At 33.8% G+C, this 20,667-nt stretch overlaps 5 protein-coding genes across 6 annotated transcripts in view; 3 read left to right on the top strand and 2 right to left on the bottom strand.

Moving 5' to 3' along the window:
• The window catches only part of LOAG_05440 (hypothetical protein), a gene marked incomplete at both ends in the record, with an annotated part of 10,587 nt that extends 2,985 nt beyond the window's left edge, over window positions 1-7,602 (top strand). Inside the window, 16 exons of the mRNA XM_020446854.1 lie at window positions 1,215-1,359; window positions 1,557-1,663; window positions 1,794-1,930; window positions 2,898-3,006; window positions 3,471-3,635; window positions 3,916-4,108; window positions 4,380-4,599; window positions 4,906-5,062; window positions 5,197-5,341; window positions 5,749-5,845; window positions 5,920-6,027; window positions 6,105-6,310; window positions 6,407-6,592; window positions 6,852-7,023; window positions 7,122-7,220; window positions 7,341-7,602. Coding sequence (XP_020302853.1) covers window positions 1,215-1,359; window positions 1,557-1,663; window positions 1,794-1,930; window positions 2,898-3,006; window positions 3,471-3,635; window positions 3,916-4,108; window positions 4,380-4,599; window positions 4,906-5,062; window positions 5,197-5,341; window positions 5,749-5,845; window positions 5,920-6,027; window positions 6,105-6,310; window positions 6,407-6,592; window positions 6,852-7,023; window positions 7,122-7,220; window positions 7,341-7,602 — 2,508 coding nt within the window. The remainder of the gene's footprint in view (window positions 1-1,214; window positions 1,360-1,556; window positions 1,664-1,793; window positions 1,931-2,897; window positions 3,007-3,470; window positions 3,636-3,915; window positions 4,109-4,379; window positions 4,600-4,905; window positions 5,063-5,196; window positions 5,342-5,748; window positions 5,846-5,919; window positions 6,028-6,104; window positions 6,311-6,406; window positions 6,593-6,851; window positions 7,024-7,121; window positions 7,221-7,340) is intronic.
• A 2,862-nt stretch (window positions 7,603-10,464) lies between these two features.
• LOAG_05439 (hypothetical protein) lies at window positions 10,465-12,022 on the top strand. Its single transcript, XM_003140976.2, has 4 exons — window positions 10,465-10,658; window positions 10,989-11,091; window positions 11,206-11,304; window positions 11,525-12,022. The coding sequence occupies exons 1-4, from the start codon at window positions 10,522-10,524 to the stop codon at window positions 11,669-11,671; spliced, it is 486 nt and encodes a 161-aa protein (XP_003141024.1). The 5' UTR covers window positions 10,465-10,521; the 3' UTR covers window positions 11,672-12,022.
• A 407-nt stretch (window positions 12,023-12,429) lies between these two features.
• Window positions 12,430-14,341, top strand: LOAG_05438 (the record flags this gene model as incomplete). 2 transcript variants are annotated; one of them, XM_020446853.1, is made up of 4 exons in its annotated part: window positions 12,430-12,677; window positions 12,822-12,934; window positions 13,022-13,160; window positions 14,232-14,341. In XM_020446853.1, the coding sequence occupies exons 1-4, from the start codon at window positions 12,464-12,466 to the stop codon at window positions 14,291-14,293; spliced, it is 528 nt and encodes a 175-aa protein (XP_020306332.1). In that variant the 5' UTR covers window positions 12,430-12,463. The 2 variants fall into 2 exon arrangements, with proteins under 2 accessions (XP_020306332.1, XP_020302852.1); XM_020446852.1 differs by lacking the exon at window positions 14,232-14,341 and adding an exon at window positions 13,696-13,946.
• Window positions 14,342-15,238: 897 nt separating this feature from the next.
• On the bottom strand, window positions 15,239-18,836 carry LOAG_05437 (TK/FER protein kinase; the record flags this gene model as incomplete). Its single annotated transcript, XM_003140974.2, has 10 exons — window positions 15,239-15,424; window positions 15,526-15,618; window positions 16,322-16,411; window positions 16,744-16,914; window positions 17,027-17,122; window positions 17,256-17,440; window positions 17,736-17,820; window positions 17,973-18,077; window positions 18,432-18,502; window positions 18,728-18,836. The coding sequence occupies 10 exons, from the start codon at window positions 18,834-18,836 to the stop codon at window positions 15,239-15,241; spliced, it is 1,191 nt and encodes a 396-aa protein (XP_003141022.2).
• A 476-nt stretch (window positions 18,837-19,312) lies between these two features.
• The window catches only part of LOAG_17382 (hypothetical protein), a 2,940-nt gene continuing 1,585 nt past the window's right edge, over window positions 19,313-20,667 (bottom strand). Inside the window, exons 3-4 of the mRNA XM_020450044.1 lie at window positions 20,034-20,171; window positions 19,313-19,606 (exon numbers count right to left, since the gene is read on the bottom strand). Coding sequence (XP_020306331.1) covers window positions 19,451-19,606; window positions 20,034-20,171 — 294 coding nt within the window. The 3' untranslated portion in view covers window positions 19,313-19,450. The remainder of the gene's footprint in view (window positions 19,607-20,033; window positions 20,172-20,667) is intronic.

The following is a 20,667-nucleotide window of genomic DNA, read 5'->3' as shown; positions in this document are numbered from 1 at the left end:
AATTTTGGCATCGAAATTAATATACATTCAAAAAACTTCTCTCAGCATTTGCATGGCATGAAGTGCTGACTCTATGTTAAAAGATAAGGAAGTGTTTTTTTTTATATTTCCAAAATAACAGGTCGGACATCAGTGGGAAGTAAACCCGCTGATCTCCCTTAGATATGAGGATTATTAAATAATATCTAATTAATGTCTTCTTCAAATTAAATATTTAATGATTATCATGACAGATGAATAACAACTGTATTTGCCAATTTTATGCTATTAATAGTAAAATTCAAAATCAATTTTATGCAATTCTGTTGGTTATTCTGTTTTAGACCTTTCGATGTTAGTTGTTAATGTTATTCAGTTATTATAACACTAGCAAAAATTTTCCGTTTAATAACGATATAGTATTAAAAAGATGTCTTGGCCTTGGATTCTACTACATATAAACTAATACTCCAAAATGCGCGAACTGTGCACCTCACTATTTGATAAATTTAAAACATTCATCACTATTTCAGCCTTTTGTCGTGTATTTTTTCAACATAAGTTATTATTATAGTTATTATTACTATATCCATTATTTTTATTACTACCATTATTATTATACGATTATATGCAAAAAAAAAAAAAAAAAAGAAAAAATCAGTTTATAGGACAAATCGTACAACATTGGCATATGTTTAAGAGAAAATGACTAGTTATCGTTCAGTCATCCTTCCGACTAATTTAAAACGGCATCTTAAAAGCAGACTCTTTTCATCCCTCTTTGCTTCTTTCTTTTTCATCCCTTCGATTACGTTTTTTTTTTTTTTTTTTTTTCNCGTACATTTTTTATAAAGAATTGCGGCTGTATTTCCTTTAGTACTTCGGAGTTAATTGTTGTTTTCCATTTTTTGTGTTTTTTTAAACCCACACTGCTAATTTATTCATTTTCTTGATCATTACAAAGCATTTGAAATCAGTCTTTGAAGTCACGGATTTTGAAATTCTTATTTCCACTTCTAGATTCGTCTATGGTTTGGGGATTAACAAAAAAGAGGATGCCACAAACCTTCTAATTCCTTTTATCTCTGTCTTACATTTTTTATTTTAGTCAGTTGTTGTATTTTTTATCAATACCCGATTCTGAACATTTCAATTCCTTTTTGCCTAATTTTGCAAATATCCTATTTAGAGATATCCTACCTTTAATTTATTTATGTCTCCATTGCTTCTTACAGATGTTTTCACGTGATTTAAATATTCGATTGAGTATTGTTTATTTGGAAGAATGGATGGATAAATCACGAATTGATTATCATGAAGATATCGAGAGAACATTAAGCAGTGCCGTGGTGTATGTCACTGATCATATTTATCATATTGGTTAGTAGTAATTCTTTCTGGGACAAAAACTTTCCAATTCTGATTCGACCTTAGATCTGAATAATATCTAAATATCTTAAATCTAAATAACTCTTCAAAATTAAGTCTAAATTGTGACTTAATTTGTCCCTTTTGTAAATGATTTTTTTAAAAATTGACTATAATATTGTTATGCGTTGAGCGTTCATTAGTTTTAGTCAAAGATACTTCCTTGATGTTCACATCAGCAAAATTTGTCAAAGACGAAGTAATGACGAGCACTTCTGGAAGCATTTGTTCACCGCGTGCTACCGGTTTGGTTATGGTGAGATTTCTAAAGCTGAATTTCGAATTGAAACTACATCTAATCATAATTCCTAGTTTTATTATTTTTTTGTTACTTTATAGAAAGTTTGGCTACTACCAAGTAACAGAGTTACTCAAGTTAACTTAAGGCTGTGGATACGTACACAGCGCATGATACGGGTCAGTTAATTGCTCATAATCTGGCTCACATTATGGGGATGGATCATGATTCTCCAGATTGCGCGTGCGATTTCATCAACAACTGCATTATGCATAAGCAAGCAGGGTAAGTTTGGCTGTAGTAGCTAATTAGCTAGTATCTTCTTTTTGATTGATTAACAACGAAAATTATGCTTGAAGCTTATCCAAATTCTCAAACCTGTTATCTGCTTACTGCATAAAACTTTTCACGCATACCTCATTCTTTTCCCTCTACAGTACTCCAAATTTTGGATAATAAGAATAGGTTTGAAAAAAAGTCTTCTCTAGCTGATAAAATCTTTCAATTGATGACTCAATATGCATCCCATTTGAGGAGCAAAAATTAGAATTTGAAGATGTTGATAAATCTGCATATGCATAATTTATGATGGGTGTATAAATGTGTCCATCCGTTTTAGAGACCATTACAAATTGAGTGTATGGATATACCCTCCATCCCAAGGGGATTGCTTCAATCAGATAAGGAAGTCTTCAATGCTGTTTTATGTATCATAAAGGATGATCCATCAGACTGTGACAGCTCACTGCTGTTGTCTGACAGCCTTCAAGCATTGTTGATTAGTGGCTGAATCGTCATGAAACGAAGCATTTCCGTTGTTGTAAAAATACTAATTTGAATTGCGAGATAGTAGATTCAAATCTTCTAAAGGGAAAGATTTGAAATGAGAAAGATAAAGCCAAGTTCAAGGAGGGTCTTCAATTGTAGGGGACATCTTATGAAAATACCGCAAGTAGACTATTGGATCGAAGGCAGCTAATGTAAATGGTACAGCGGTGCTGGAAGAAAATGAAGTAGTACGTATCAGATTGCTTAGGATTGCTCATGAAGAACAGCACAATGAAAATATTTGCAATGTTTGATGAACGCTGAATGCAATAGGCTTAGTCAACAATAAATAGAACGAATATGAATTTTGGAAAAGTAAATAATATGATAAATATGGGTGAGGTAGAAAAGATATTCTGAAAATCCACTTCTCTTATTTTTTATAACACAATATAAGCAATTGTTGATTTGGGGCTATTTTCAGGAATATTGGGTCACCGTTTTTATGGCAGTTCTCAAAATGCAGTATAGCTAGAATGCATAGCGTATTACAATCCGGACATTTGCAATGCTTGTTGAATAAGCCATTGCAAGTAGGCATTTATTGCTTTATTGCAGGATATTGCAAAATTGTGGCAGCTATAATTACGAGCATCTTCTTATTATGATTTTTAAAACTTTAAGTTACTTCACTCATTGCTGCATTTTGTTAAAATAGGTCACTCTTCTGCTGACTACGCTACCCGTCACTCCTGGCAGAGGGGCATAATACATGAGAGAAGAACTTGGATGGCTGAACCTATCAATGATAATGTCAGTAGTTTGTTGACTAGTTTTAAACGGGATATCTGAAAAATTTCGAACAACATGCAGATTTAGAGTTAAGAGAAAAGAAAAGAGACAAGGATAAAATTGAGTAAAATCGCTGACAATTTTTGTTTGTTTTTTTCCTGGCTTATTTTGTTTTATCACGAAATTCCGTTGCTTTTTTTACATTTAAAAAGTTCCTAGTATTTTTTTAATTTTTAAATAGAAATATTTCTAATCATTTTTGCAGGCATCAACACTGCAGCAGTGTGGTAATGGTATTGTTGATGGTGAGGAGGAGTGTGACTGCGGAATGCGGGATCAGTGCCTCGATCCATGCTGTGATCCACTAACATGTACTCTTCGCGCTCATGCTCACTGTGCCTCTCATCAGGCATGTTGTCATCGTTGCCAAGTGAGCTTTCCTTGTGATAGTTTTTCCAAAATTTTCTTATTTTCATTTTATCAACTATTAAACAAACACATGCATTAAGCAGCTGGTTCAACCTGGCACCAGAAGCTTCTTCAAGGAAGCGTGAATATGGAGTTGTGTTCAAAATGAAGTCGTGCAACCGCGCACAGATTTGCTGCGCAAATTGTCGATTCGTTGTAATACTTTCATATGTTGCTAAATTCCGAAATTCGTCGAACATTTTCTGTAGTTTTAGAAAAAAAATTTGATAAGTATATTATAGCTGCGGCCAATGGGACATGTATGTAGACCGGCAAGATCTGTATGCGATGTTGCGGAAGTGTGTACCGGAGATGATGGTGATTGTCCAGATGATGGATACCTAATTGATGGTACTATATGCGGCATTAGCGGGCAATGTTGGAAAGGAAACTGTTCAGATGTTGAACAGCAATGTCGCGATCTTTGGGGTCCAGGTAAGTTCTTTTCTTAAAAGAAAAAATGAGAAAGAAAATTGCAGCAAGCATGTTAAGTGAATTGAAATACCTAAATGAATTTTAAAAAAATTAAATCACTATTACTTTTTTTACATTCACTGTAACTTGCCTATTGAATGAGATCTTTCACTGTTCTCATGAAAAAAATTGTCGTTATGATCCGGAAAACTAGTCCATGTAATCAAACACTGTCTAGAGTTGAAAAATTATTGAACTAATGCAAAAGTCCCAAAAAGGTGAGCTTTTTCAGATGCAGCAACGGCGGATGAACACTGTTATGAACGTAATGGACTTGGTGTGGAATATGGAAACTGTGGCATAGATCGCGATAAGATGTATAAGAAATGTGCAGTGGAAAATGTACATTGTGGGACATTGCATTGTCGGGGAGGTTTTCAAACCCCCTTGGATTTAAAGCTTAATTCATTTAATCTTCAATTCCTACATGAAACCAAACAAATACAGTGCAAGTATGTATCGTGTGCAATTTAAATGATATTTTCAATTTTTTATAAATTTTGAAAATCCGTTCGGATTGAATTGACCATTACTAGTCCTTTATTGCTATCCTTTATTCAATCTTTGTGCAAATGATATTTAAAAAAATATGTGCTTATTTTTTTCTTTATTCCACACCATTCAGTTTTATTTAAATCAATAACGGCGAAAAAGACTTCAGGCAAAGGAGCCTTTTTCAAAAAAAAGTGTTGTTTGTAATACATAAGATTAATGATCAAAAACTATCAATTTTTGATATTAAGAAAATATTCGTTTAGAATGGTTACAAATCTTGATGTTGGTGTGGTTATGGATGGTAGCAGTTGCGGTTCTGGAAAAGTTTGTGTTCAAGGAATTTGTTCACCTCTTGTTCAGGTCTCACCACCTGTGCACTGTCCAAGCAATAATCTTGCTTACCAGTGTTCGGGACATGGGGTAGATTTTTTCTACTTAAACTGGTTTTATTTGGCAAAAAATAATTCAAATTTCCTAATTCACTTTTTGAGTAGTATCATCCGTTTTTTTTCCGATTAGCTATAACCTAGAAAAATTGATTTTCACTATCTTAGGATTGTACGACTACACGACGGTGTCTCTGTTATAACGGTTGGATGGGTACAGCTTGTGACACCAAAACAAATATTTCTCATCCCACAACTGTTGCACCATTAGATGTTTCTCATTTTAGTGATATCTTCATCCCATCATTTACAGGCAAATCATTTCATTTTTTTTGTTGTGTAATTTAGGTGATGCTTATGAGATGCTAGTGCGATTTGTTTCATTGGGAATTAATTTAATCCTCTCTTATATTTTTCTGTTCGTTTACTGCAGTAAATTTTCCAATTTCTTTCCTCAAATACCAAGTTCTGTTTCATTGTAACTAATAATTGTGACAACTACAGTGTCACGGGAAAGGAATTTTCTTTCTAAATTTGTCAACTAGGAGTCAGTAATCATTTATTGCAATTTTCGTATTTTTGTCCTATTTTAGTGCATCTCTAAAACCCATTGGCCGGTTGAATAATTAGTATACTCTGTTTTCCACTTTAGTGAATTTTTTTCAAACAACAGTAAATTTTATTTCAATTGATATTCCTTAAGTCATGTTTTGATTTTAGGAGACCATACGTTGAATACCACAACTCTGCTTATTATTCTTCTTATTGTTGGCATATTGCTTCTGTTGCTTTTAATTTGCCTCCTATTTTGCTACCGGTAAGTTCTTTCTCGAGAGGTTATCTTTGCTGTTTATTGATCGAAAAATTTCCTTCGCTATTTTTCTTTTATAGGCGACAAAGTGAGATTGAATTTTCTTCACCAGCAGATGAGAAGCTGAACGAGAGTCTTCCAGAAAATACGCAACGAGCGATAAAATTTGGTAGTATGCCAAGTTATCGGTAAGCTTCCTTTTCTATTTTCATTTCCTGGGCATAAGGAGATGTGTTCGTGTTTTCTATAATAACACAATTTTCAGTGAGGAAAAAAGGAAAAGAAAAAAAGATAAGCATGTTTATGATGCGTTACAAAGGATCAATGAGGCAAGTGATGAACGAGATAGTGCATCTGTGAAGTCACGTGAATCTGGAAGTACAGGTCATGAAAATAATGGGGCTTTACCAGTAAGCAGAAACTGTGTGGAATATGATCCAAAAGAGGAAATTGTTACAACAATGCTGAATGGTAAAATTTTTTGAGATATCGATTATGAATTCATTCAAGTATGGATAACAATCTCACTGTTATATGCGTGATTCATATTTCATTATCGACTTTCAGGTATAGCAACAACCGTATTGAAAAGAGAGGCACCTGCTAACCACAGCTATTATTGCGATGGTGCATTGTATCATGAGACGTGTTCGGAAATGTTGGGTTCATCACCGACAATGCGTTGTTCATCTGTAGCGCTTCCAACTCGTTGTGAACGAAACCGAAGCGGTTATGCAACTGATTCTGAAATTGGTTAGTTTTTATTAGTATGATATAAATATGAGAGAATATAATTGTGCTTAATACTATTTTGCTGTATTTTTTACCATGCATTTTTAATATTATTTGTTAGGAATACGCATCTAGGATTTGGTGATAAAGGACTTATAAACGCTTCAATAAACTTTAGATGTCTCTCAATATCATTAGTTGTTTTTATTGTCGTCATACCATTAGAACTTACGTTGACGTGCTATTTTTTGAAAGAAAATTCCTCAAATTTTTTTTGAAGCGATGGGACGGTATGGCGCACGTTATGTGGAAGCCATATCAGGTGCAAGTGTTGAGTTGAGTCCGACTTCGTCGCAGACTTCGGTCAATAATAGAATGACTCCAACTCCACTAAAACTTAACAACATTGGAATGCTGCTAAGGCAGTTGCAACATAATGACGAAATTTGCAGGTTCGCATTCATTCAGAATATTCAAGTGACTCTTACTTTGTCGTGTATTGAGAACACTTTTTTCGTCATTTAATTAGGAGTACAATAGTTTATTTCAGCGATGTAGAACTGAGTGCAGTAGAGGCAGATCACGTGGAACATGGAGATTTGGGTTCCAATACAGAATCCAGCAAAGGTTATGGACCTCAGGAGGCAAAGTATCAATACTTTTTTGAAATATCAAAGAAAATGTAGAATCAAAGACTCTGTATTCCTTAAAATTTGACCGGCCGAATATTTTAAATTAATCACCAAAATATAAAGTCATATAATTACAGCATGTCGTTACCGAACGGCTTAGACCCGAGCTTTTCGCGATCGCTTCAGACCAAAGACCGAAACACAGATGACGAAAGATTGGATAGTAGTACTTCAGCTTGCTTCTCAAATGAAGCAATGCTAAATGGGCATAGTACCCTATTCCAGGAATGTCAGTCTCTTTCTGAGATGGAAATGAGCGAAAGGACCATTAGACATGGTCATCCTCACGGTCAAAGTCAACATTCATTGTTCAATGACTCATTCAGGTTGGAAGTGTGACCTTTAGTGAACTGTATTCTTTGCTGTTAATTCGGCAGTATTTCGATATGATTCTCCTTAACTTAATTTCTTTTTTGAAAGAATTCAAGAGCTTATAACCTTCAAAAACTTTTGGTTAAATTGTAAGTAATTGAAGAACTTAAAATGTATGAAATACTGCTGCTTACCATAGGTAGTTCGGAACGGTGAGGTATGACTGATCTCTCTTATATAAAGTTTGTTTTAATTCATTCCGAAAATTTGTTAACTGAATGTATTTTAATACATTTTAGTACAGTCTTTTATATTTATATCTGTCTTTAGTATCTCCTACCTCTTTTCATGACTTTTCATGATCTTAATCTCTCTTTGGCAATTCTAGAAAGAAGTAATCAAGTTGAGATGTAACTACCCTCTCGTGCAAACAATTTCAGTGGTAACTTTTCAAATATTCAGCTTTAGAATGGTTCTTTTGTAATTACCTGCTTTTATAAAGAAAATACTCTGGTATAAAAAAAAATGAGTTAAAGAGAGTTGGAGCTGAAGATAAATATAAGTTTTAAAATCACGTAGAGAACGTCGGGCTGGAATTTTTGGAAAACTTTCGAACAATCAATGTGATTAGAATAACAGTGGCAACTATGAACTTCAGTTGATTATTGCTATCAGCTGCTTTTTTCAATAATGTAAGAGTTCATTGTAAAGGAGTTGCTTTTCTAGTAAATGTTCTTCTGGGATTATTCTGAATGACAGTTTCAATTTCTCGCCTCAAACACACTGATTTTTTCTTAAGCATTCCTCGCATTTCATTTATGTTATTGCTATTTTTATATCAGATATCGTGAACCCAATCCACTGCCTCTTTTAGCTGTTCAATAATTTGCATAATCAATCGGATTTCACTCTTTTTGCTAATATTTTTACATTTTTTTTTGTTGAAATGGTCTTTCAGTTTGAAATTCTGTTATGGTTTTGTACATATTTTTGGATTTTTGTTTGTTGAATTATTCGAGATATATTGCTCCTATGCTCAGTGGATGTCCTATGACTGATTAGAAAAGAAGCACAGATGATGAATGATAAGCAGTATTAGCTCGAATACTTATAGTTTGAAGCTTCGTTCAGTCTTTCAAAACACATCATGAAACTATTACTTAGAAATAAAGGCATACGTTTAATAGAAGCAACGCGATAAAAATGAGAAAAGGATTACTACATTTTTATAGATTTCCATGAATTCTTCTAAGATTATGCTTTAAAAAGGTGAATGTGTTGATTTAAGGTGAACAGCTCGAATTGAATAAGCTCATAGATGAGATCACATAGCTTAGCTTACATTACTTGCAGAATGCGCGTTAAAGGAGAAAATGAGAGATGAATTTGCAATACAAATATGAAAAGATGAAGTTCTGGAATTGAACGAATGAATGATTGAAAGATTGATAAATGTTGCTGTTACTGCTCATATCAATGCTTCTTCAAGGTGTAATTCCCTCACTGCCATTTAATTTCCCAAAGAATATTGTTGGAAACAGTTACAGTTATGTGAATAAAAAATAATATTATGCATACAGACGTCTGGTATACGTGTACCGTATGGTGAATTGAGCATCTTATTGATGATGAGATTAGGAAGCGGGAAGAATCGTTTTAGCTAAACTAAGCTTGTACTATTAAGACTGAACTCAAATAAACTGGATTGATGCGCGCTATGCTTATCCTTATAATTAATAAGCTACCAGTCATTTCTGTTAGTGTTCAGTGCTGCATGTGAAATAATGATAAGTAAGCTGAAGTTAATTTGATTGACTTCATTAGAAGAGATGTAATTGATAAAAAGTGGTGGGTAATCCTATTTCTTTATGGGATTTACTTTTCAGCTGTAATCTCAAGAGAAGTATATTTATAGCATATCGAACGGAGTAGCTTTCTTAACCAAAATCTTCAATTTATGCCAGTTTAGGCTATTTACATAATTATTTCCTTTCATACTTCATGAAATGTAATTTCGGTTTTAACTTTAATGCAACACACAATTATCTTCATATTTTCTTCACCTTCCTCCTAATCTGAAATCTTCATTAAATCATATTTCCTGTCATGCCTGGACCCAAATATCAATCCTGAACGAGTCAATTCCTTTTCAGGATGACAGTGCATAGCTTCGCATCCTGGAAATGATACTCAAGGGGAAAAATTGGCAGATGGGACCACGGTTTGCATATCGGTCCGGCTAATTATTTTAGACGGTACTTCCGTTGCGGGATTTTCCGCGGAGTAGTTTGGTTGCTGTGTTTCCCTCGGGGCTGCTTTCCTATAATCTCCCACAGCTTAGTTCAGTCTCTTTCTTGTTATTTAATTTATTGGTCAAGAACAAATTGCATTTTAGTTTTTTGAATTTAAGCCTGTTGTTTTTAAGTTTTTAAAGGAGTGTTAAGACAGTTCAGAATGAGAAACAGCTGAAATCAAATAGAATACCAGAAGAATTAAGTAAATTTCAAGCAAAGTAACTGACTTCTAATTATCTATCAATCAAGGATGTATCCTTTTCCATGACTCATTACTCTTTCCATTGTCCAATTGTTTTCTGCTCAAGCTTTTCAACTTTTTAAAATTTTCATTACATTTGTCATGTTAAGAATATCAAGACAGGCGGTCGGATTTTTTACTCCTGAGAAACTTTTTTACTCCTGAGATGTTGACTTTAATGTAAACTATTATCCATCTGTATCCATTCATAGGATACTTCACACTCTTGCTTAATTACTCGGTATTAAACTAATGAATTTGTTGGTTTTGGAAGGATATTAAACTAATGAATTTGTCGGTTTTGGAAGGACAGCTGTTTGCATTTGTGTTATGAAAGGAATAGATGAATAGATTTTTCAGAATACATATGACAATCCGAACAAGTTAGTCGGCGAATAAAACAAAGTTTGAATGGTACCCAGTAAGTTAGAAAATGCAACACCAACAGTGTATACTACGAAAGCTCGTAGTAAAAAGGTGTCTGATTCAGAGTTGAATCCAAACATTATTGATCCAATTGATGCGCAGGAAATCTTCGACTACATAAGGTTACATATTTGCTTTTTTTCCTCATGACCTTTCACAAAATTTATTGCCACTGCGACTTCATGATGCTATGTTTTGTCAGGATCTTTTTCTAGAAATCTCAGGTAAGCTGACATCGGAGATATTCAACTTGTAAACTAGAACTACTTTGTACTCGGTCCGTTATCATTAGAAATGTTGCAAACTGGATGAGTTTGATCGCACTGAATGCATTTGAAGTCTATATTGTTATCTAGTTTTTGTAAATTTGATTGGTGGCTAAATTATAATTTGTGTTGGTAAAAATATTTGCCACCATCTTCTTGCTATTGTGATGAATCATGTTGTTCCAGGGATATTAATGATCCGGAACATCCTCTTACGCTTGAACAATTGAATGTCGTTCAGGAAGAACTCATTATGGTTGACAAAAATGATGACGAAACGATTGTTGATGTAATCATAGGGTTCTTCGCACAATTTCTTTAATGCTAGTAGTTTTATTCAAGTATTAGAATGTTCACATTTTTATTCTTTTAATACTATGTCAACTGACAGCGTTTTTATCAGGTCGAATACGTTCCTACAATACCGCACTGTTCAATGGCAACACTGATTGGTCTAACGATACGAACAAAATTACAGCGGTCTGTGCATCCTAGTGTGAAGGTAAAATAATTTCCGAAAGTTTGATCTTTCTATTTACATCAACCTTCACTTACGTTTCTTTAACAAAAGTTGCCTACATTTTAAAAAAGTAATTGCCATGTAAATTTGAACATGTAGAACGTGAAAACTGAAGAATTTCCAAGTAATGTTTTCGAGTAAATTTCTACAAAAGCAAACGCGCTACTTGATAGTACGAGATTTACGGGTGTAATTGTTGCAGATAATAGTGAGGATAGCACCCGATACTCATATGTCCGCAGATGCAATAAACAAGCAGTTGGCGGACAAAGAACGAGTGGCGGCTGCACTTGAAAATCCTGATCTGCTGCGAGCCGTTAATCAGTGCTTGACACCGAAAGATTTCTAGAAATGTTTTGTCTCATATAATGTTGGAGTTATTTGTTTATGTGGGGCTTGTATTTCTTTCCCAAATTGTTTGGAGCCTCAAAAAATCTAAGTTAGTTGCATGATCAAGTTTTCATGCAAAACCTGATATTCTGTTAAATATTCCTGATATCCCTATATTTCTTATAAACTTAAAGATGTTCAAATATTTTGTATTTATTTCTGTTTACAAAACAGAATTTTATAAAAACTTGTCGCATTAGCAGTCTTGCAGTTGTGGCCAAAGTGGAGATAGAACCCAAAGCTTGCATTGTAAAATTAACCAGGAGCTTTGATATTTCATACTTGATTTTCAATTGGTTAAAACATTTCGGAGAGCAATGTCGGTTTGTTATTCATAATAGCTAGATAAAACCAAGCATAATTTTCTCTTGTTTTTTCGTCATTATTAAATTCCTTCCTCCCAAACAAGTATTCTTGGAGTAGTCGATGTTTTAATGGATATTTATCCAGGAACTAATATTATTAGTATTTCTGCTGTCACAACAGACGGCGATATAACAAAGGATACTAATATTTGGGGTTATGCTTTGCGAGTACGAACTCTTGTTTCTGTAGGGTAATGGATTGGAGTTTTTTGACTTAAGACATTAGTCCATTCGAAAGTTCTTATGTGAGAGATGTGTTCTACTGATTGACTATATGCAGTAGTGATCATGCAGAATAGGTCTTCAAGTCTTCAATATAAGTACTTATAAGTTTAATTGCGTCCCCATGTAATTCAGGTGAAGATGTGTTGTTGAGAGAAGCAATAATGTTTTTCAATGCCAAACTTACGGCAAGACTAATCACATTTCGGCTTCCAGTGCGTTATTTCTCCAAGAGCAAGAAATCGACAGCAACTTTGAAATACCTACGAAAGCAGTGCTCTGATGAATTCTCCAGGAAAGCCCGTGAACATTCTTATCGTGCTCGAAGCGCCTATAAACTGTTGGAAATCAATGAAAAGTATAAAATTATTGAGCCTGGCGAGTTTTACTTTAAATGTTCTTTATGATAATTGGCAAAATGAAATGTATCAACTGGAAGAAAAGAGAGGAAATGGCTCGTTAGGCTTTCCTGTCTCGACAATTTTCTTTCTCTTTTTTTTTGATTTACTCAGCTATATATAGGTATGGTAGTTGTTGATGTTGGAGCGGCTCCTGGATCGTGGTGTCAAGTAGTTGCTGATATTGTACAACCAAACGTATATGGTGATGCCTTTGTTTTGGGCATCGATTTACAGGTATTCAGCTTTTTTTTTTTATATCACGGCTGTAAATCGGACGAGAACTCATACATGAGGTGATTGGCACAGAAATATTTTTTTCAGCCGATAATGCCAGTTTCGGGTGTTAATTTCTTGGACTTGTCCGATATCACTGCTCAAAAAACACATGAAAACATAAAGCAACTTTTAAACGGAAGATCTGTTGATGTTGTCATCAGTGATATGGCTCCAAACCCTACCGGTAATAAATCTTTTATCATTAACATAGGAAAAAAAATACTAATATGCTTTGTTCATTTCAATTCCTACTTCCTTGCGGAATGCTTCTTCATTTCCATAATTCACATTTATTACAAGTGTGAGAATGCAGTACCTAGATGACGAGGAAGTAGCGCAAAAATATGTCAGCATCATCAACCAAGCTGGGAAAGCATTATTTCATGTCGGTCATATAGATTTGGCGCCAATTACACATGAGTTTTGCGAGCGAGTAAATTAAATAAGGTTTAACTTTAATTGGTGTTCTGAAGGGCAAGGCACTTCCTAATAGTAGTAGTGAATATGATTCCAGTTAACTTCATTTTTGATTTGTTCAGTTTGTTTCTTTTTAACTACTGAGCACAGCTGAAGAGGTATATGAACTGAGCAATGACAAAAGATGTTAAACATTTGTGGTACCAATGGCATAGGCGATGTAAAAGATTCTTTTTATCCAGTCACATTCCGTTCCGTAATATAGATTAATTACTTTCATGTTTATTTTAAAAATGTTGTAGGTGATAGAGGAATTGACCATGAACGAATTTTATCACTTTGTGGAATAGTATTGGAACTTAGTGTCAAAAAGTCAGTAATTCCTCTAGTGAGAAATGGAACGTTTCTGTGCAAAATATGGGATGGACCAAGGCGAGAAGAATTTATTGAGCGTCTTAAGAGAGAGTTTGGGAAGGTGTATACCGTGAAACCCAAAGCTAGTCGTGATCATAGTGCGGAAATATATCTGCTGGCAATAAAGAAATTGTTTTAGAAAAAATTGTCACAAACAGCTGGTGTTTCTAAGGTTTTGCTCATTAATGAACGACACCTTGACTCTTGAGTATAATCATTTCCTCGACTAAGCATTCTAAAAAAAAACATTCATGATATTAACTGTAGAAACATCCCATTGAATTCCTGTTAGATACCTTATCGCTATTTAGATCACTGAATGATCCGAAGAAATGCTCTGTTCATGAATACCTGTCGTTATCTTTCGATAATATCAAAATATTCACCCTACTTTCATCATAGGGAGCTTAATCAAATTTTACAGGAAAAAGGAGGAATTGGCAACTAAAAATTTCTTCCAATTCACAAATTGCTGCACCACGATGATATTACATGCTGATATTGTATGGAGAAATGTACTAGTGTATCACAAAGTATCGTTCATAATAACAAATTTATAGGATGACAATAAATGAGAATGTATCCAAAGGACAAACAGTTCTCTGGAACCTAAAATGCGTGTTACTGATTTCGACCGAGACCCTGAAACAAAACAAAACAAGTCTAGAGCAAAAATCGAGAAAATTTATTTCAATCAAAGTAATTTCATTTTAAAAAATAACGCTAAACCCTAAAGAAAAATTTAAGTTTTTCTTCCATTTTTGAAAAACTAGGTTCTAGGAATTCAATTTGCCTCGAAGTGTGTGTTTAGAATTTGGTCCCTAAGATTTGTCCAGTGTAATTATTTTGTTTTTCAATTCTTGCATTGGCTCTTTCATAAATTTTAAGGACAAATTACTTTGCTATGCCTTCCCCCTAATCCCTTTTTGCCATCTCTAGAACATTCATCATCATCATCATCTGATTCCGTGACTGCCAACTGCTTCGATCCTGCTAGAAATAAGGTTTTCTCTTAGTTTATCATCATTTAAACGATATACTACTACCGCTCTCTATTCATTTCCATTTTAATTTCGGGCCAAATTTGAAAATTTTACAGGGTGAAAATGTTAAGTGTGATAAGAATAATCTGATAGATGATGATGAAAGTAAAGTTACTCCCATAATTAATGCAAGATTGCAACAATTCGAAGTGGAAATAAGAGATGAGGAGTACCTTCTTGTCTTTGTGTTCGCAGGCTGTAATTTTCGAGAATTAAATTTTAAAAATGCGTACTAGAATGAAAATTTCTTTCGCTTATCCATCCAAGCATTTTTTTATTTTCTAGAATTTTAACTTTAAACTTTAATGGAAAATAAAATGTAAGAGATGTCAATTAGAGATCTAGTTTCTGACTGAATTTTTAATTGGCATTCCTTACATTTTCTTTTTCATTTCAGGTGGAACTTCGGATGAAATTCAAGTTTTGTAAAAATGCTCCAAAAAATATCATTAACTCCAAATATTAGTGCGGTGAAAGTCTGAATGGCATACTTCTCTTGATCCTCGGTTACTGTATTTTTATTCTCTGTAGGAATAATCCTTTTTACTTCAGGCAACTGTATCGTTCTTGATTCCTTAAATTGATTGGCAGTAATTACATTGATGAAAAGTCCAATAATGGAAGAAAGGTCTGACTAGAAGTATGCTTAGAATACGTTTATTTTGATTTACTTACACAGTTATCATTATCATGCCGTTGCTCGTTGCTTTTCACATCATCTAATTCTATCGCAATTGCTTCTGGATCTTTTTCAATGAATTTTACTGGCTGCAGTGGAGAATTTTATATTTTCAGAATTTTATATTTTCAACTATAAATATGAGTAAGAAACGATCATTATGTAAATAGTAGTAGATAGTAATTATAGTAATGGTAACTAGTGACCATTGGATCGAAATTACGGTAGTGTTATTCATATTAGAAATAGTCATAGCAATCTTAATAATAAATTTTATGATAGCTATAATGCATTAAGTTCAAAGATTCGATCAATTTTAAAAATTAGAATTGATTTGGTACTTTTTTTTGTAATTCATTAGCAATCCTTTTTATTTGTTTATCTCATCACATTGATCATAATTCAATTTGCTTAAAATTGAAGTATCTTACCATTAACTTTTCAAAAATTTATCCCTACTACAAGACTTTGGAACAGAATCGACCTCAGTCACTTAGACATTTCCTTAAGCAACGTATGCACCTTTTTTTTAGGAAAAATCAGCAATTAATTGCTACATTTTCAGATAAAAATGAAATTCTTCCAGAACAGATAAAAAATAATGAAATTCGTTTTCTTCTAACTAAATTTCCAGATAAAAATGAAATTCTTCCAGAGCAGAATCTTCTATTAATCATGGAATAAAAAATGAAAGGAACAATTCTAAATTAAATCACTACAATCAGTTAATTAGTTAATTAATCGAGTTATGCGAAAACGAAAGGTAGTAACAAAGTGTGAAGAAATGTTTACTTTAACATTTTTCAAATGTGCCACTGACAGTGTAGAGGGAGGTAGTGGTGGAAAACGTATGCCTTGTACCAACAGAATCCACCCGTTCACCTGTAATACTTACCTACTTGATCATCACTGGTAGTTATAATGAAAGAAAAAAGCTTTGATAGAACATCTAAAATCGTCTAAGTCTTTCAAATTGCTGATTTTCGTTTGAAATAATTCTAAGAGTAATAGAGTCGTTTAAAATTTCTTATTCGAATCCCAACTTTACTCTTATCTACTAATCTTTTTTTCAGAATATTCATTTATTTTTTCTAGAATACCCATCTCTTCTTAAAATTAATACTTGAGACCCGCTTCTTTCGCTTCTTTCCCGAGGATTCCTCTCGAACACTCTAATTGTCGCCTACTTGTTACTAGTGATTAATTGCAAGAACCTGTTTGAATGTAGGCCTTTTGTCTGGTTCAAATTGGAAGCAAGCATTAGCTATTTCTCTAATTAGACGTGGCATTCGTCGTGGCATTTCAGGTGTTACACCTTTTCGAATCTTTGTTGCAATCCATTTTACCGGTTTCTCTGGCCACGGTTTTCCACCACAGTTAAATATCTGAGCAAAAAGTAATACAACAGGTTAGAAAATTGCACTGATAAACGCCTCCCGTCCTCATCTCCCTTTATTATAGGATTTCGCATTAATACTACTTGCGAATTTCGCTTACTTCAAACACTACAATACCAAATGACCAAATATCCGATTTTGATGAATAAACCGGTGTACGAGTTAATGTTTCTGGAGCCATCCAACGTATTGGAATCTGAAAAATTACCAACAAAAATATTCTGAAAATATGAAAAACATAGAATCGTAAAATTATTACAAACCGTACGAAACTAAGTAGAACTATATAATTCTGAATTCTGGAAATTTAGGGGCAGTTAACTTCTCACATGTGTATGAGTTAACTGCTTCGGTATTTGAATAGCAGGACTAAAGCTTAATCCGAAATCACTGATTTTCAGGCATCCTGTACTTGAGATAAGCACATTTCGTGTTGCCAAATCTCGATGAACACATTTCTTCCGTTCCAAATAACGCATACCGTCAGAGATTTGAAACATATATGCAACTCTTTCTGAAATGCTTGTAAACGATAAATTGGTGTCTTAATGGTTGTCCCCTAAAGAGAACCTTTATCATTTGTCGAGGATAAAAAGAGAAAACATAAAAATTCTCTTTAATTAGTTTGGGAGTACAAAATGTTATTTTGAAAAAAAAACACGAAAAAAAGTAAGGTAAAACAAGTAAGCCTAGAATATCATCAATCTTCGTCATATGATAGAGAGAATACAGTAAGTTAATCAAGGAATAATAATTTAATCTGCTCTACTTCACTATACTTTCCACTTCACTATTTGAAAGAATTATACCTGCAGTTGAAATCTGCTCTTTAAATTTCTGCAGATGTAAATCCAACGAACCACCCGGACAATACTCCATCAAAATCATTGGAATCTAAAAAAGAAACGAATGAAGACTGCTTTAATGAGAGCTTCTCAAACGGCAAATTTTGATTGAAATTCTACCCAAGAAGCATTCAGTGCTCTTGCTTGTTCATGAATCCTTCATATAATCATGAAATAGCTTCCAAAAAATTCTGTGAAAACCTTATCGGATGAGACACCATAGAATTCAATAACACATCGATGATGATGCAACGACATGATTATTGCTTCGTTCGTCAATTCCGATAAGCAGCGTAATTCGGTATCCTGCAGTATAAACAGATGTACTTTAATTTCAGTACAAAGAATGAGAACACAAATAGTATGATTTAGGTAGATAAGACAATTTTCAAATCTTACCGTATAAGTGACTGAATTAAGTGAAGCATTATCTGTACTTCTACGTAAATTTTCATTAGTTAAGTGGTAGTTGTTTAAATCCCACATATACAAAATGAGAGTAGTGCCCCAATATTCAATGTTAATAACTGGCGCCAAAATCCCAAGGTATGGACAAATGACGGTTCCATTAAAATTAGAAGATAGAGTGGAGTCTTTAATTTTTATCAAGGATCTTGAATCTTGAGAGGTAACAAGAAACTTTAGGGATAACAAGAATACCATATTGCCACCACCAACTCGAACGATTTTCACTGCCACCAATACTTTCTCTTTGCCTCTCCGGTATGTTCCTAGTAAATCATTTTAAATCTATTCACGACGATTGTTTATATTAAAATTTGAGGCTCTATGAAGTATCTCTAAGCCAAACACAAAGTATGTTCCAGTAAATCAGATTTAGCAAAGAATGAAAATTTTAATGCAAGATACAAAAATTTTGATTGTTAAACTTTCCGTCACCTGCATTGTAACATTCACCAGTCACAGTTGAAAAGGCGAGATAGATAATGCAGTACCTCTATATACATCAGCGAAGTTTCCCGTTCCGACTTTATCTTTACTAAGTGTAATTTTTGATGAATTGATAATATAGAGATCGCTAATTTGCTTTAAGCGACCATCCATGAGCTTGGAAACATCTAAAAATGACATCGGGAACATTAAATGTGTTTTATATTGTGCTGCACAATTTTGCTAAAGAATGATTTATAAATTTTTAATCACAGCATACGCAACATAAAATTTCACAACTGATGGAATGGATTAATATAAACTTGTCAAGGAGAGCAATCTTTTCGCGATAATAGTAACCACAATGTGAAACAATGTTGAAAATTCAGAGATTTATCGGTTTGTTGCTTTCAGAGAACATTTTATGGAACATTAAATTAAGGTGAAGATAGAGATCAGATTCCGGCTCAAAAATATATTCAATTAGTAGTTAATCATAACGTCACCCAATGTTAAAAAAAAGTGCAACAGCCCTACAGCAAGCAATATAGACAACGAGGGTAAAAAAAAGAAGTAAAAAAAAAGGAAGTAAATTCGTTAGTGTAGAAATTTTTTTGATGACAATTTACAGTAAAGTTTACAAAAACCAAAACAATCTGCTTTTAACAGATTATCTAACTGAAAGGCATATTTTACGGAAGAATGGGTTACAACGAAGTCATGCTGCATGTCATTCAATAACCTAATGCTTATTACTCAAACTGCAGAAAAAAGAATTTTACAGAAACTTAACACAACCATTTTTTGCTAACATCGATATAATGCCCGTCAGGTGGGTCATATAATTCCAATGGAGGCGTCAGTGTTGGGCCTTGGTAGGTGAAGCTTTGCAAAAAACATTCGTCCGGTTCGAGAGCAGCTTTGTACAATTCTGGTGATAGCATCTAAAATTCTATACTGTCGATTTTTGGAAACGTAGTTATGAAATACTATTTGTCATAAAATGACCATAAGGTTGTTGAGAACCATCTAATGAAGAGCCGCAAAAATCCAGCTGTCCGGAACTGTTATTGCAAATACAACCAACTTTTCGATATGCAATTTGACTACAAGTCACAGAAATATAAGAGACACAGAAATATAAGAGAGTTTTTAAGGTTAAATGGCTTGTCTGAAGCACAAGTTTCTGGAATCAAAGGTAAGGCATAAAAGTCATTCCGAAAAATGGATAGAACACCACGCCGCCTCATAATCCATCCTCCTAAGGTCACTATTAAGAATCGTCGAGTAATGTAAGTTATTTGTGTGTGTTTTGGTGCTTGTTGGAAGTGACCGACGTATGTCAAGAGTAGCATATAAAGTGAATAAAACCTTAAGCTTCTGTAAAGCATTTTCTTGTTTCCGGATACTTTCCACGATCCAACGTGTATCCATAACTGCTAACTTATTAAGATGACGCATGTAATCCATCTCCAGAATTGCACGTTCATCCTTCTCATCTTCACTTAACTGAAATTGAAACATTTTCTACAATGATGGAAGTATCAATGAAAGCGCAGTGTTTTTTCCTAACTCCATATTTAACGTATTTTTAGAATATCTTCGACCAGCAAAAAAATGGATTATTACCAAGTTACTATAGCCTTCTTCAAACTATTTATTAGCAACAACACAAGTGTCCACATGTAACAAATACACAGTGGATTTTATTTTCGTATGGGACTGATAAGTAATGAAGGCAAGACATGATATACTCCAGCAAATTTCAAACATAAAACACAAATCTCCTGAAGCCCAAAAAATGCGTGCCTAAGATGGAATCGCTTGACGACTTTGACATTGATTATCTCTGACATAAATCGTATTTGATCGTGCCAGATGCAACAACGATGCTACCGAAATATTACGACTAACAATTTAATGATTCCCAGATTATCAAAGAGAAAAAGGTAACATATGTGCATTCTCCGGACAACTACATTTTCGAGAATTCCGTGAATTTCTG

This window comes from Loa loa (genome assembly GCF_000183805.2).
Source record: "Loa loa unplaced genomic scaffold supercont3.68, whole genome shotgun sequence".
NCBI classification, from domain to species: Eukaryota; Metazoa; Nematoda; class Chromadorea; order Rhabditida; family Onchocercidae; genus Loa; species Loa loa.
Note: the sequence above shows the minus strand (reverse complement) of the source record. Positions and strands in the feature narration are given on the sequence as shown.

What these genes read in the sequence shown, in the direction of transcription:
- LOAG_05439 (XM_003140976.2), top strand. Translation starts at nt 10,522, where the DNA reads ATGGTACCCAGTAAGTTAGAAAATGCAACACCAACAGTGTATACTACG. An exon ending in GAAATCTTCGACTACATAAG is followed by an intron (nt 10,659 to 10,988) that starts GTTACATATTTG and finishes ATGTTGTTCCAG; the next exon opens with GGATATTAATGATCCGGAAC. An exon ending in CTGTGCATCCTAGTGTGAAG is followed by an intron (nt 11,305 to 11,524) that starts GTAAAATAATTT and finishes TAATTGTTGCAG; the next exon opens with ATAATAGTGAGGATAGCACC.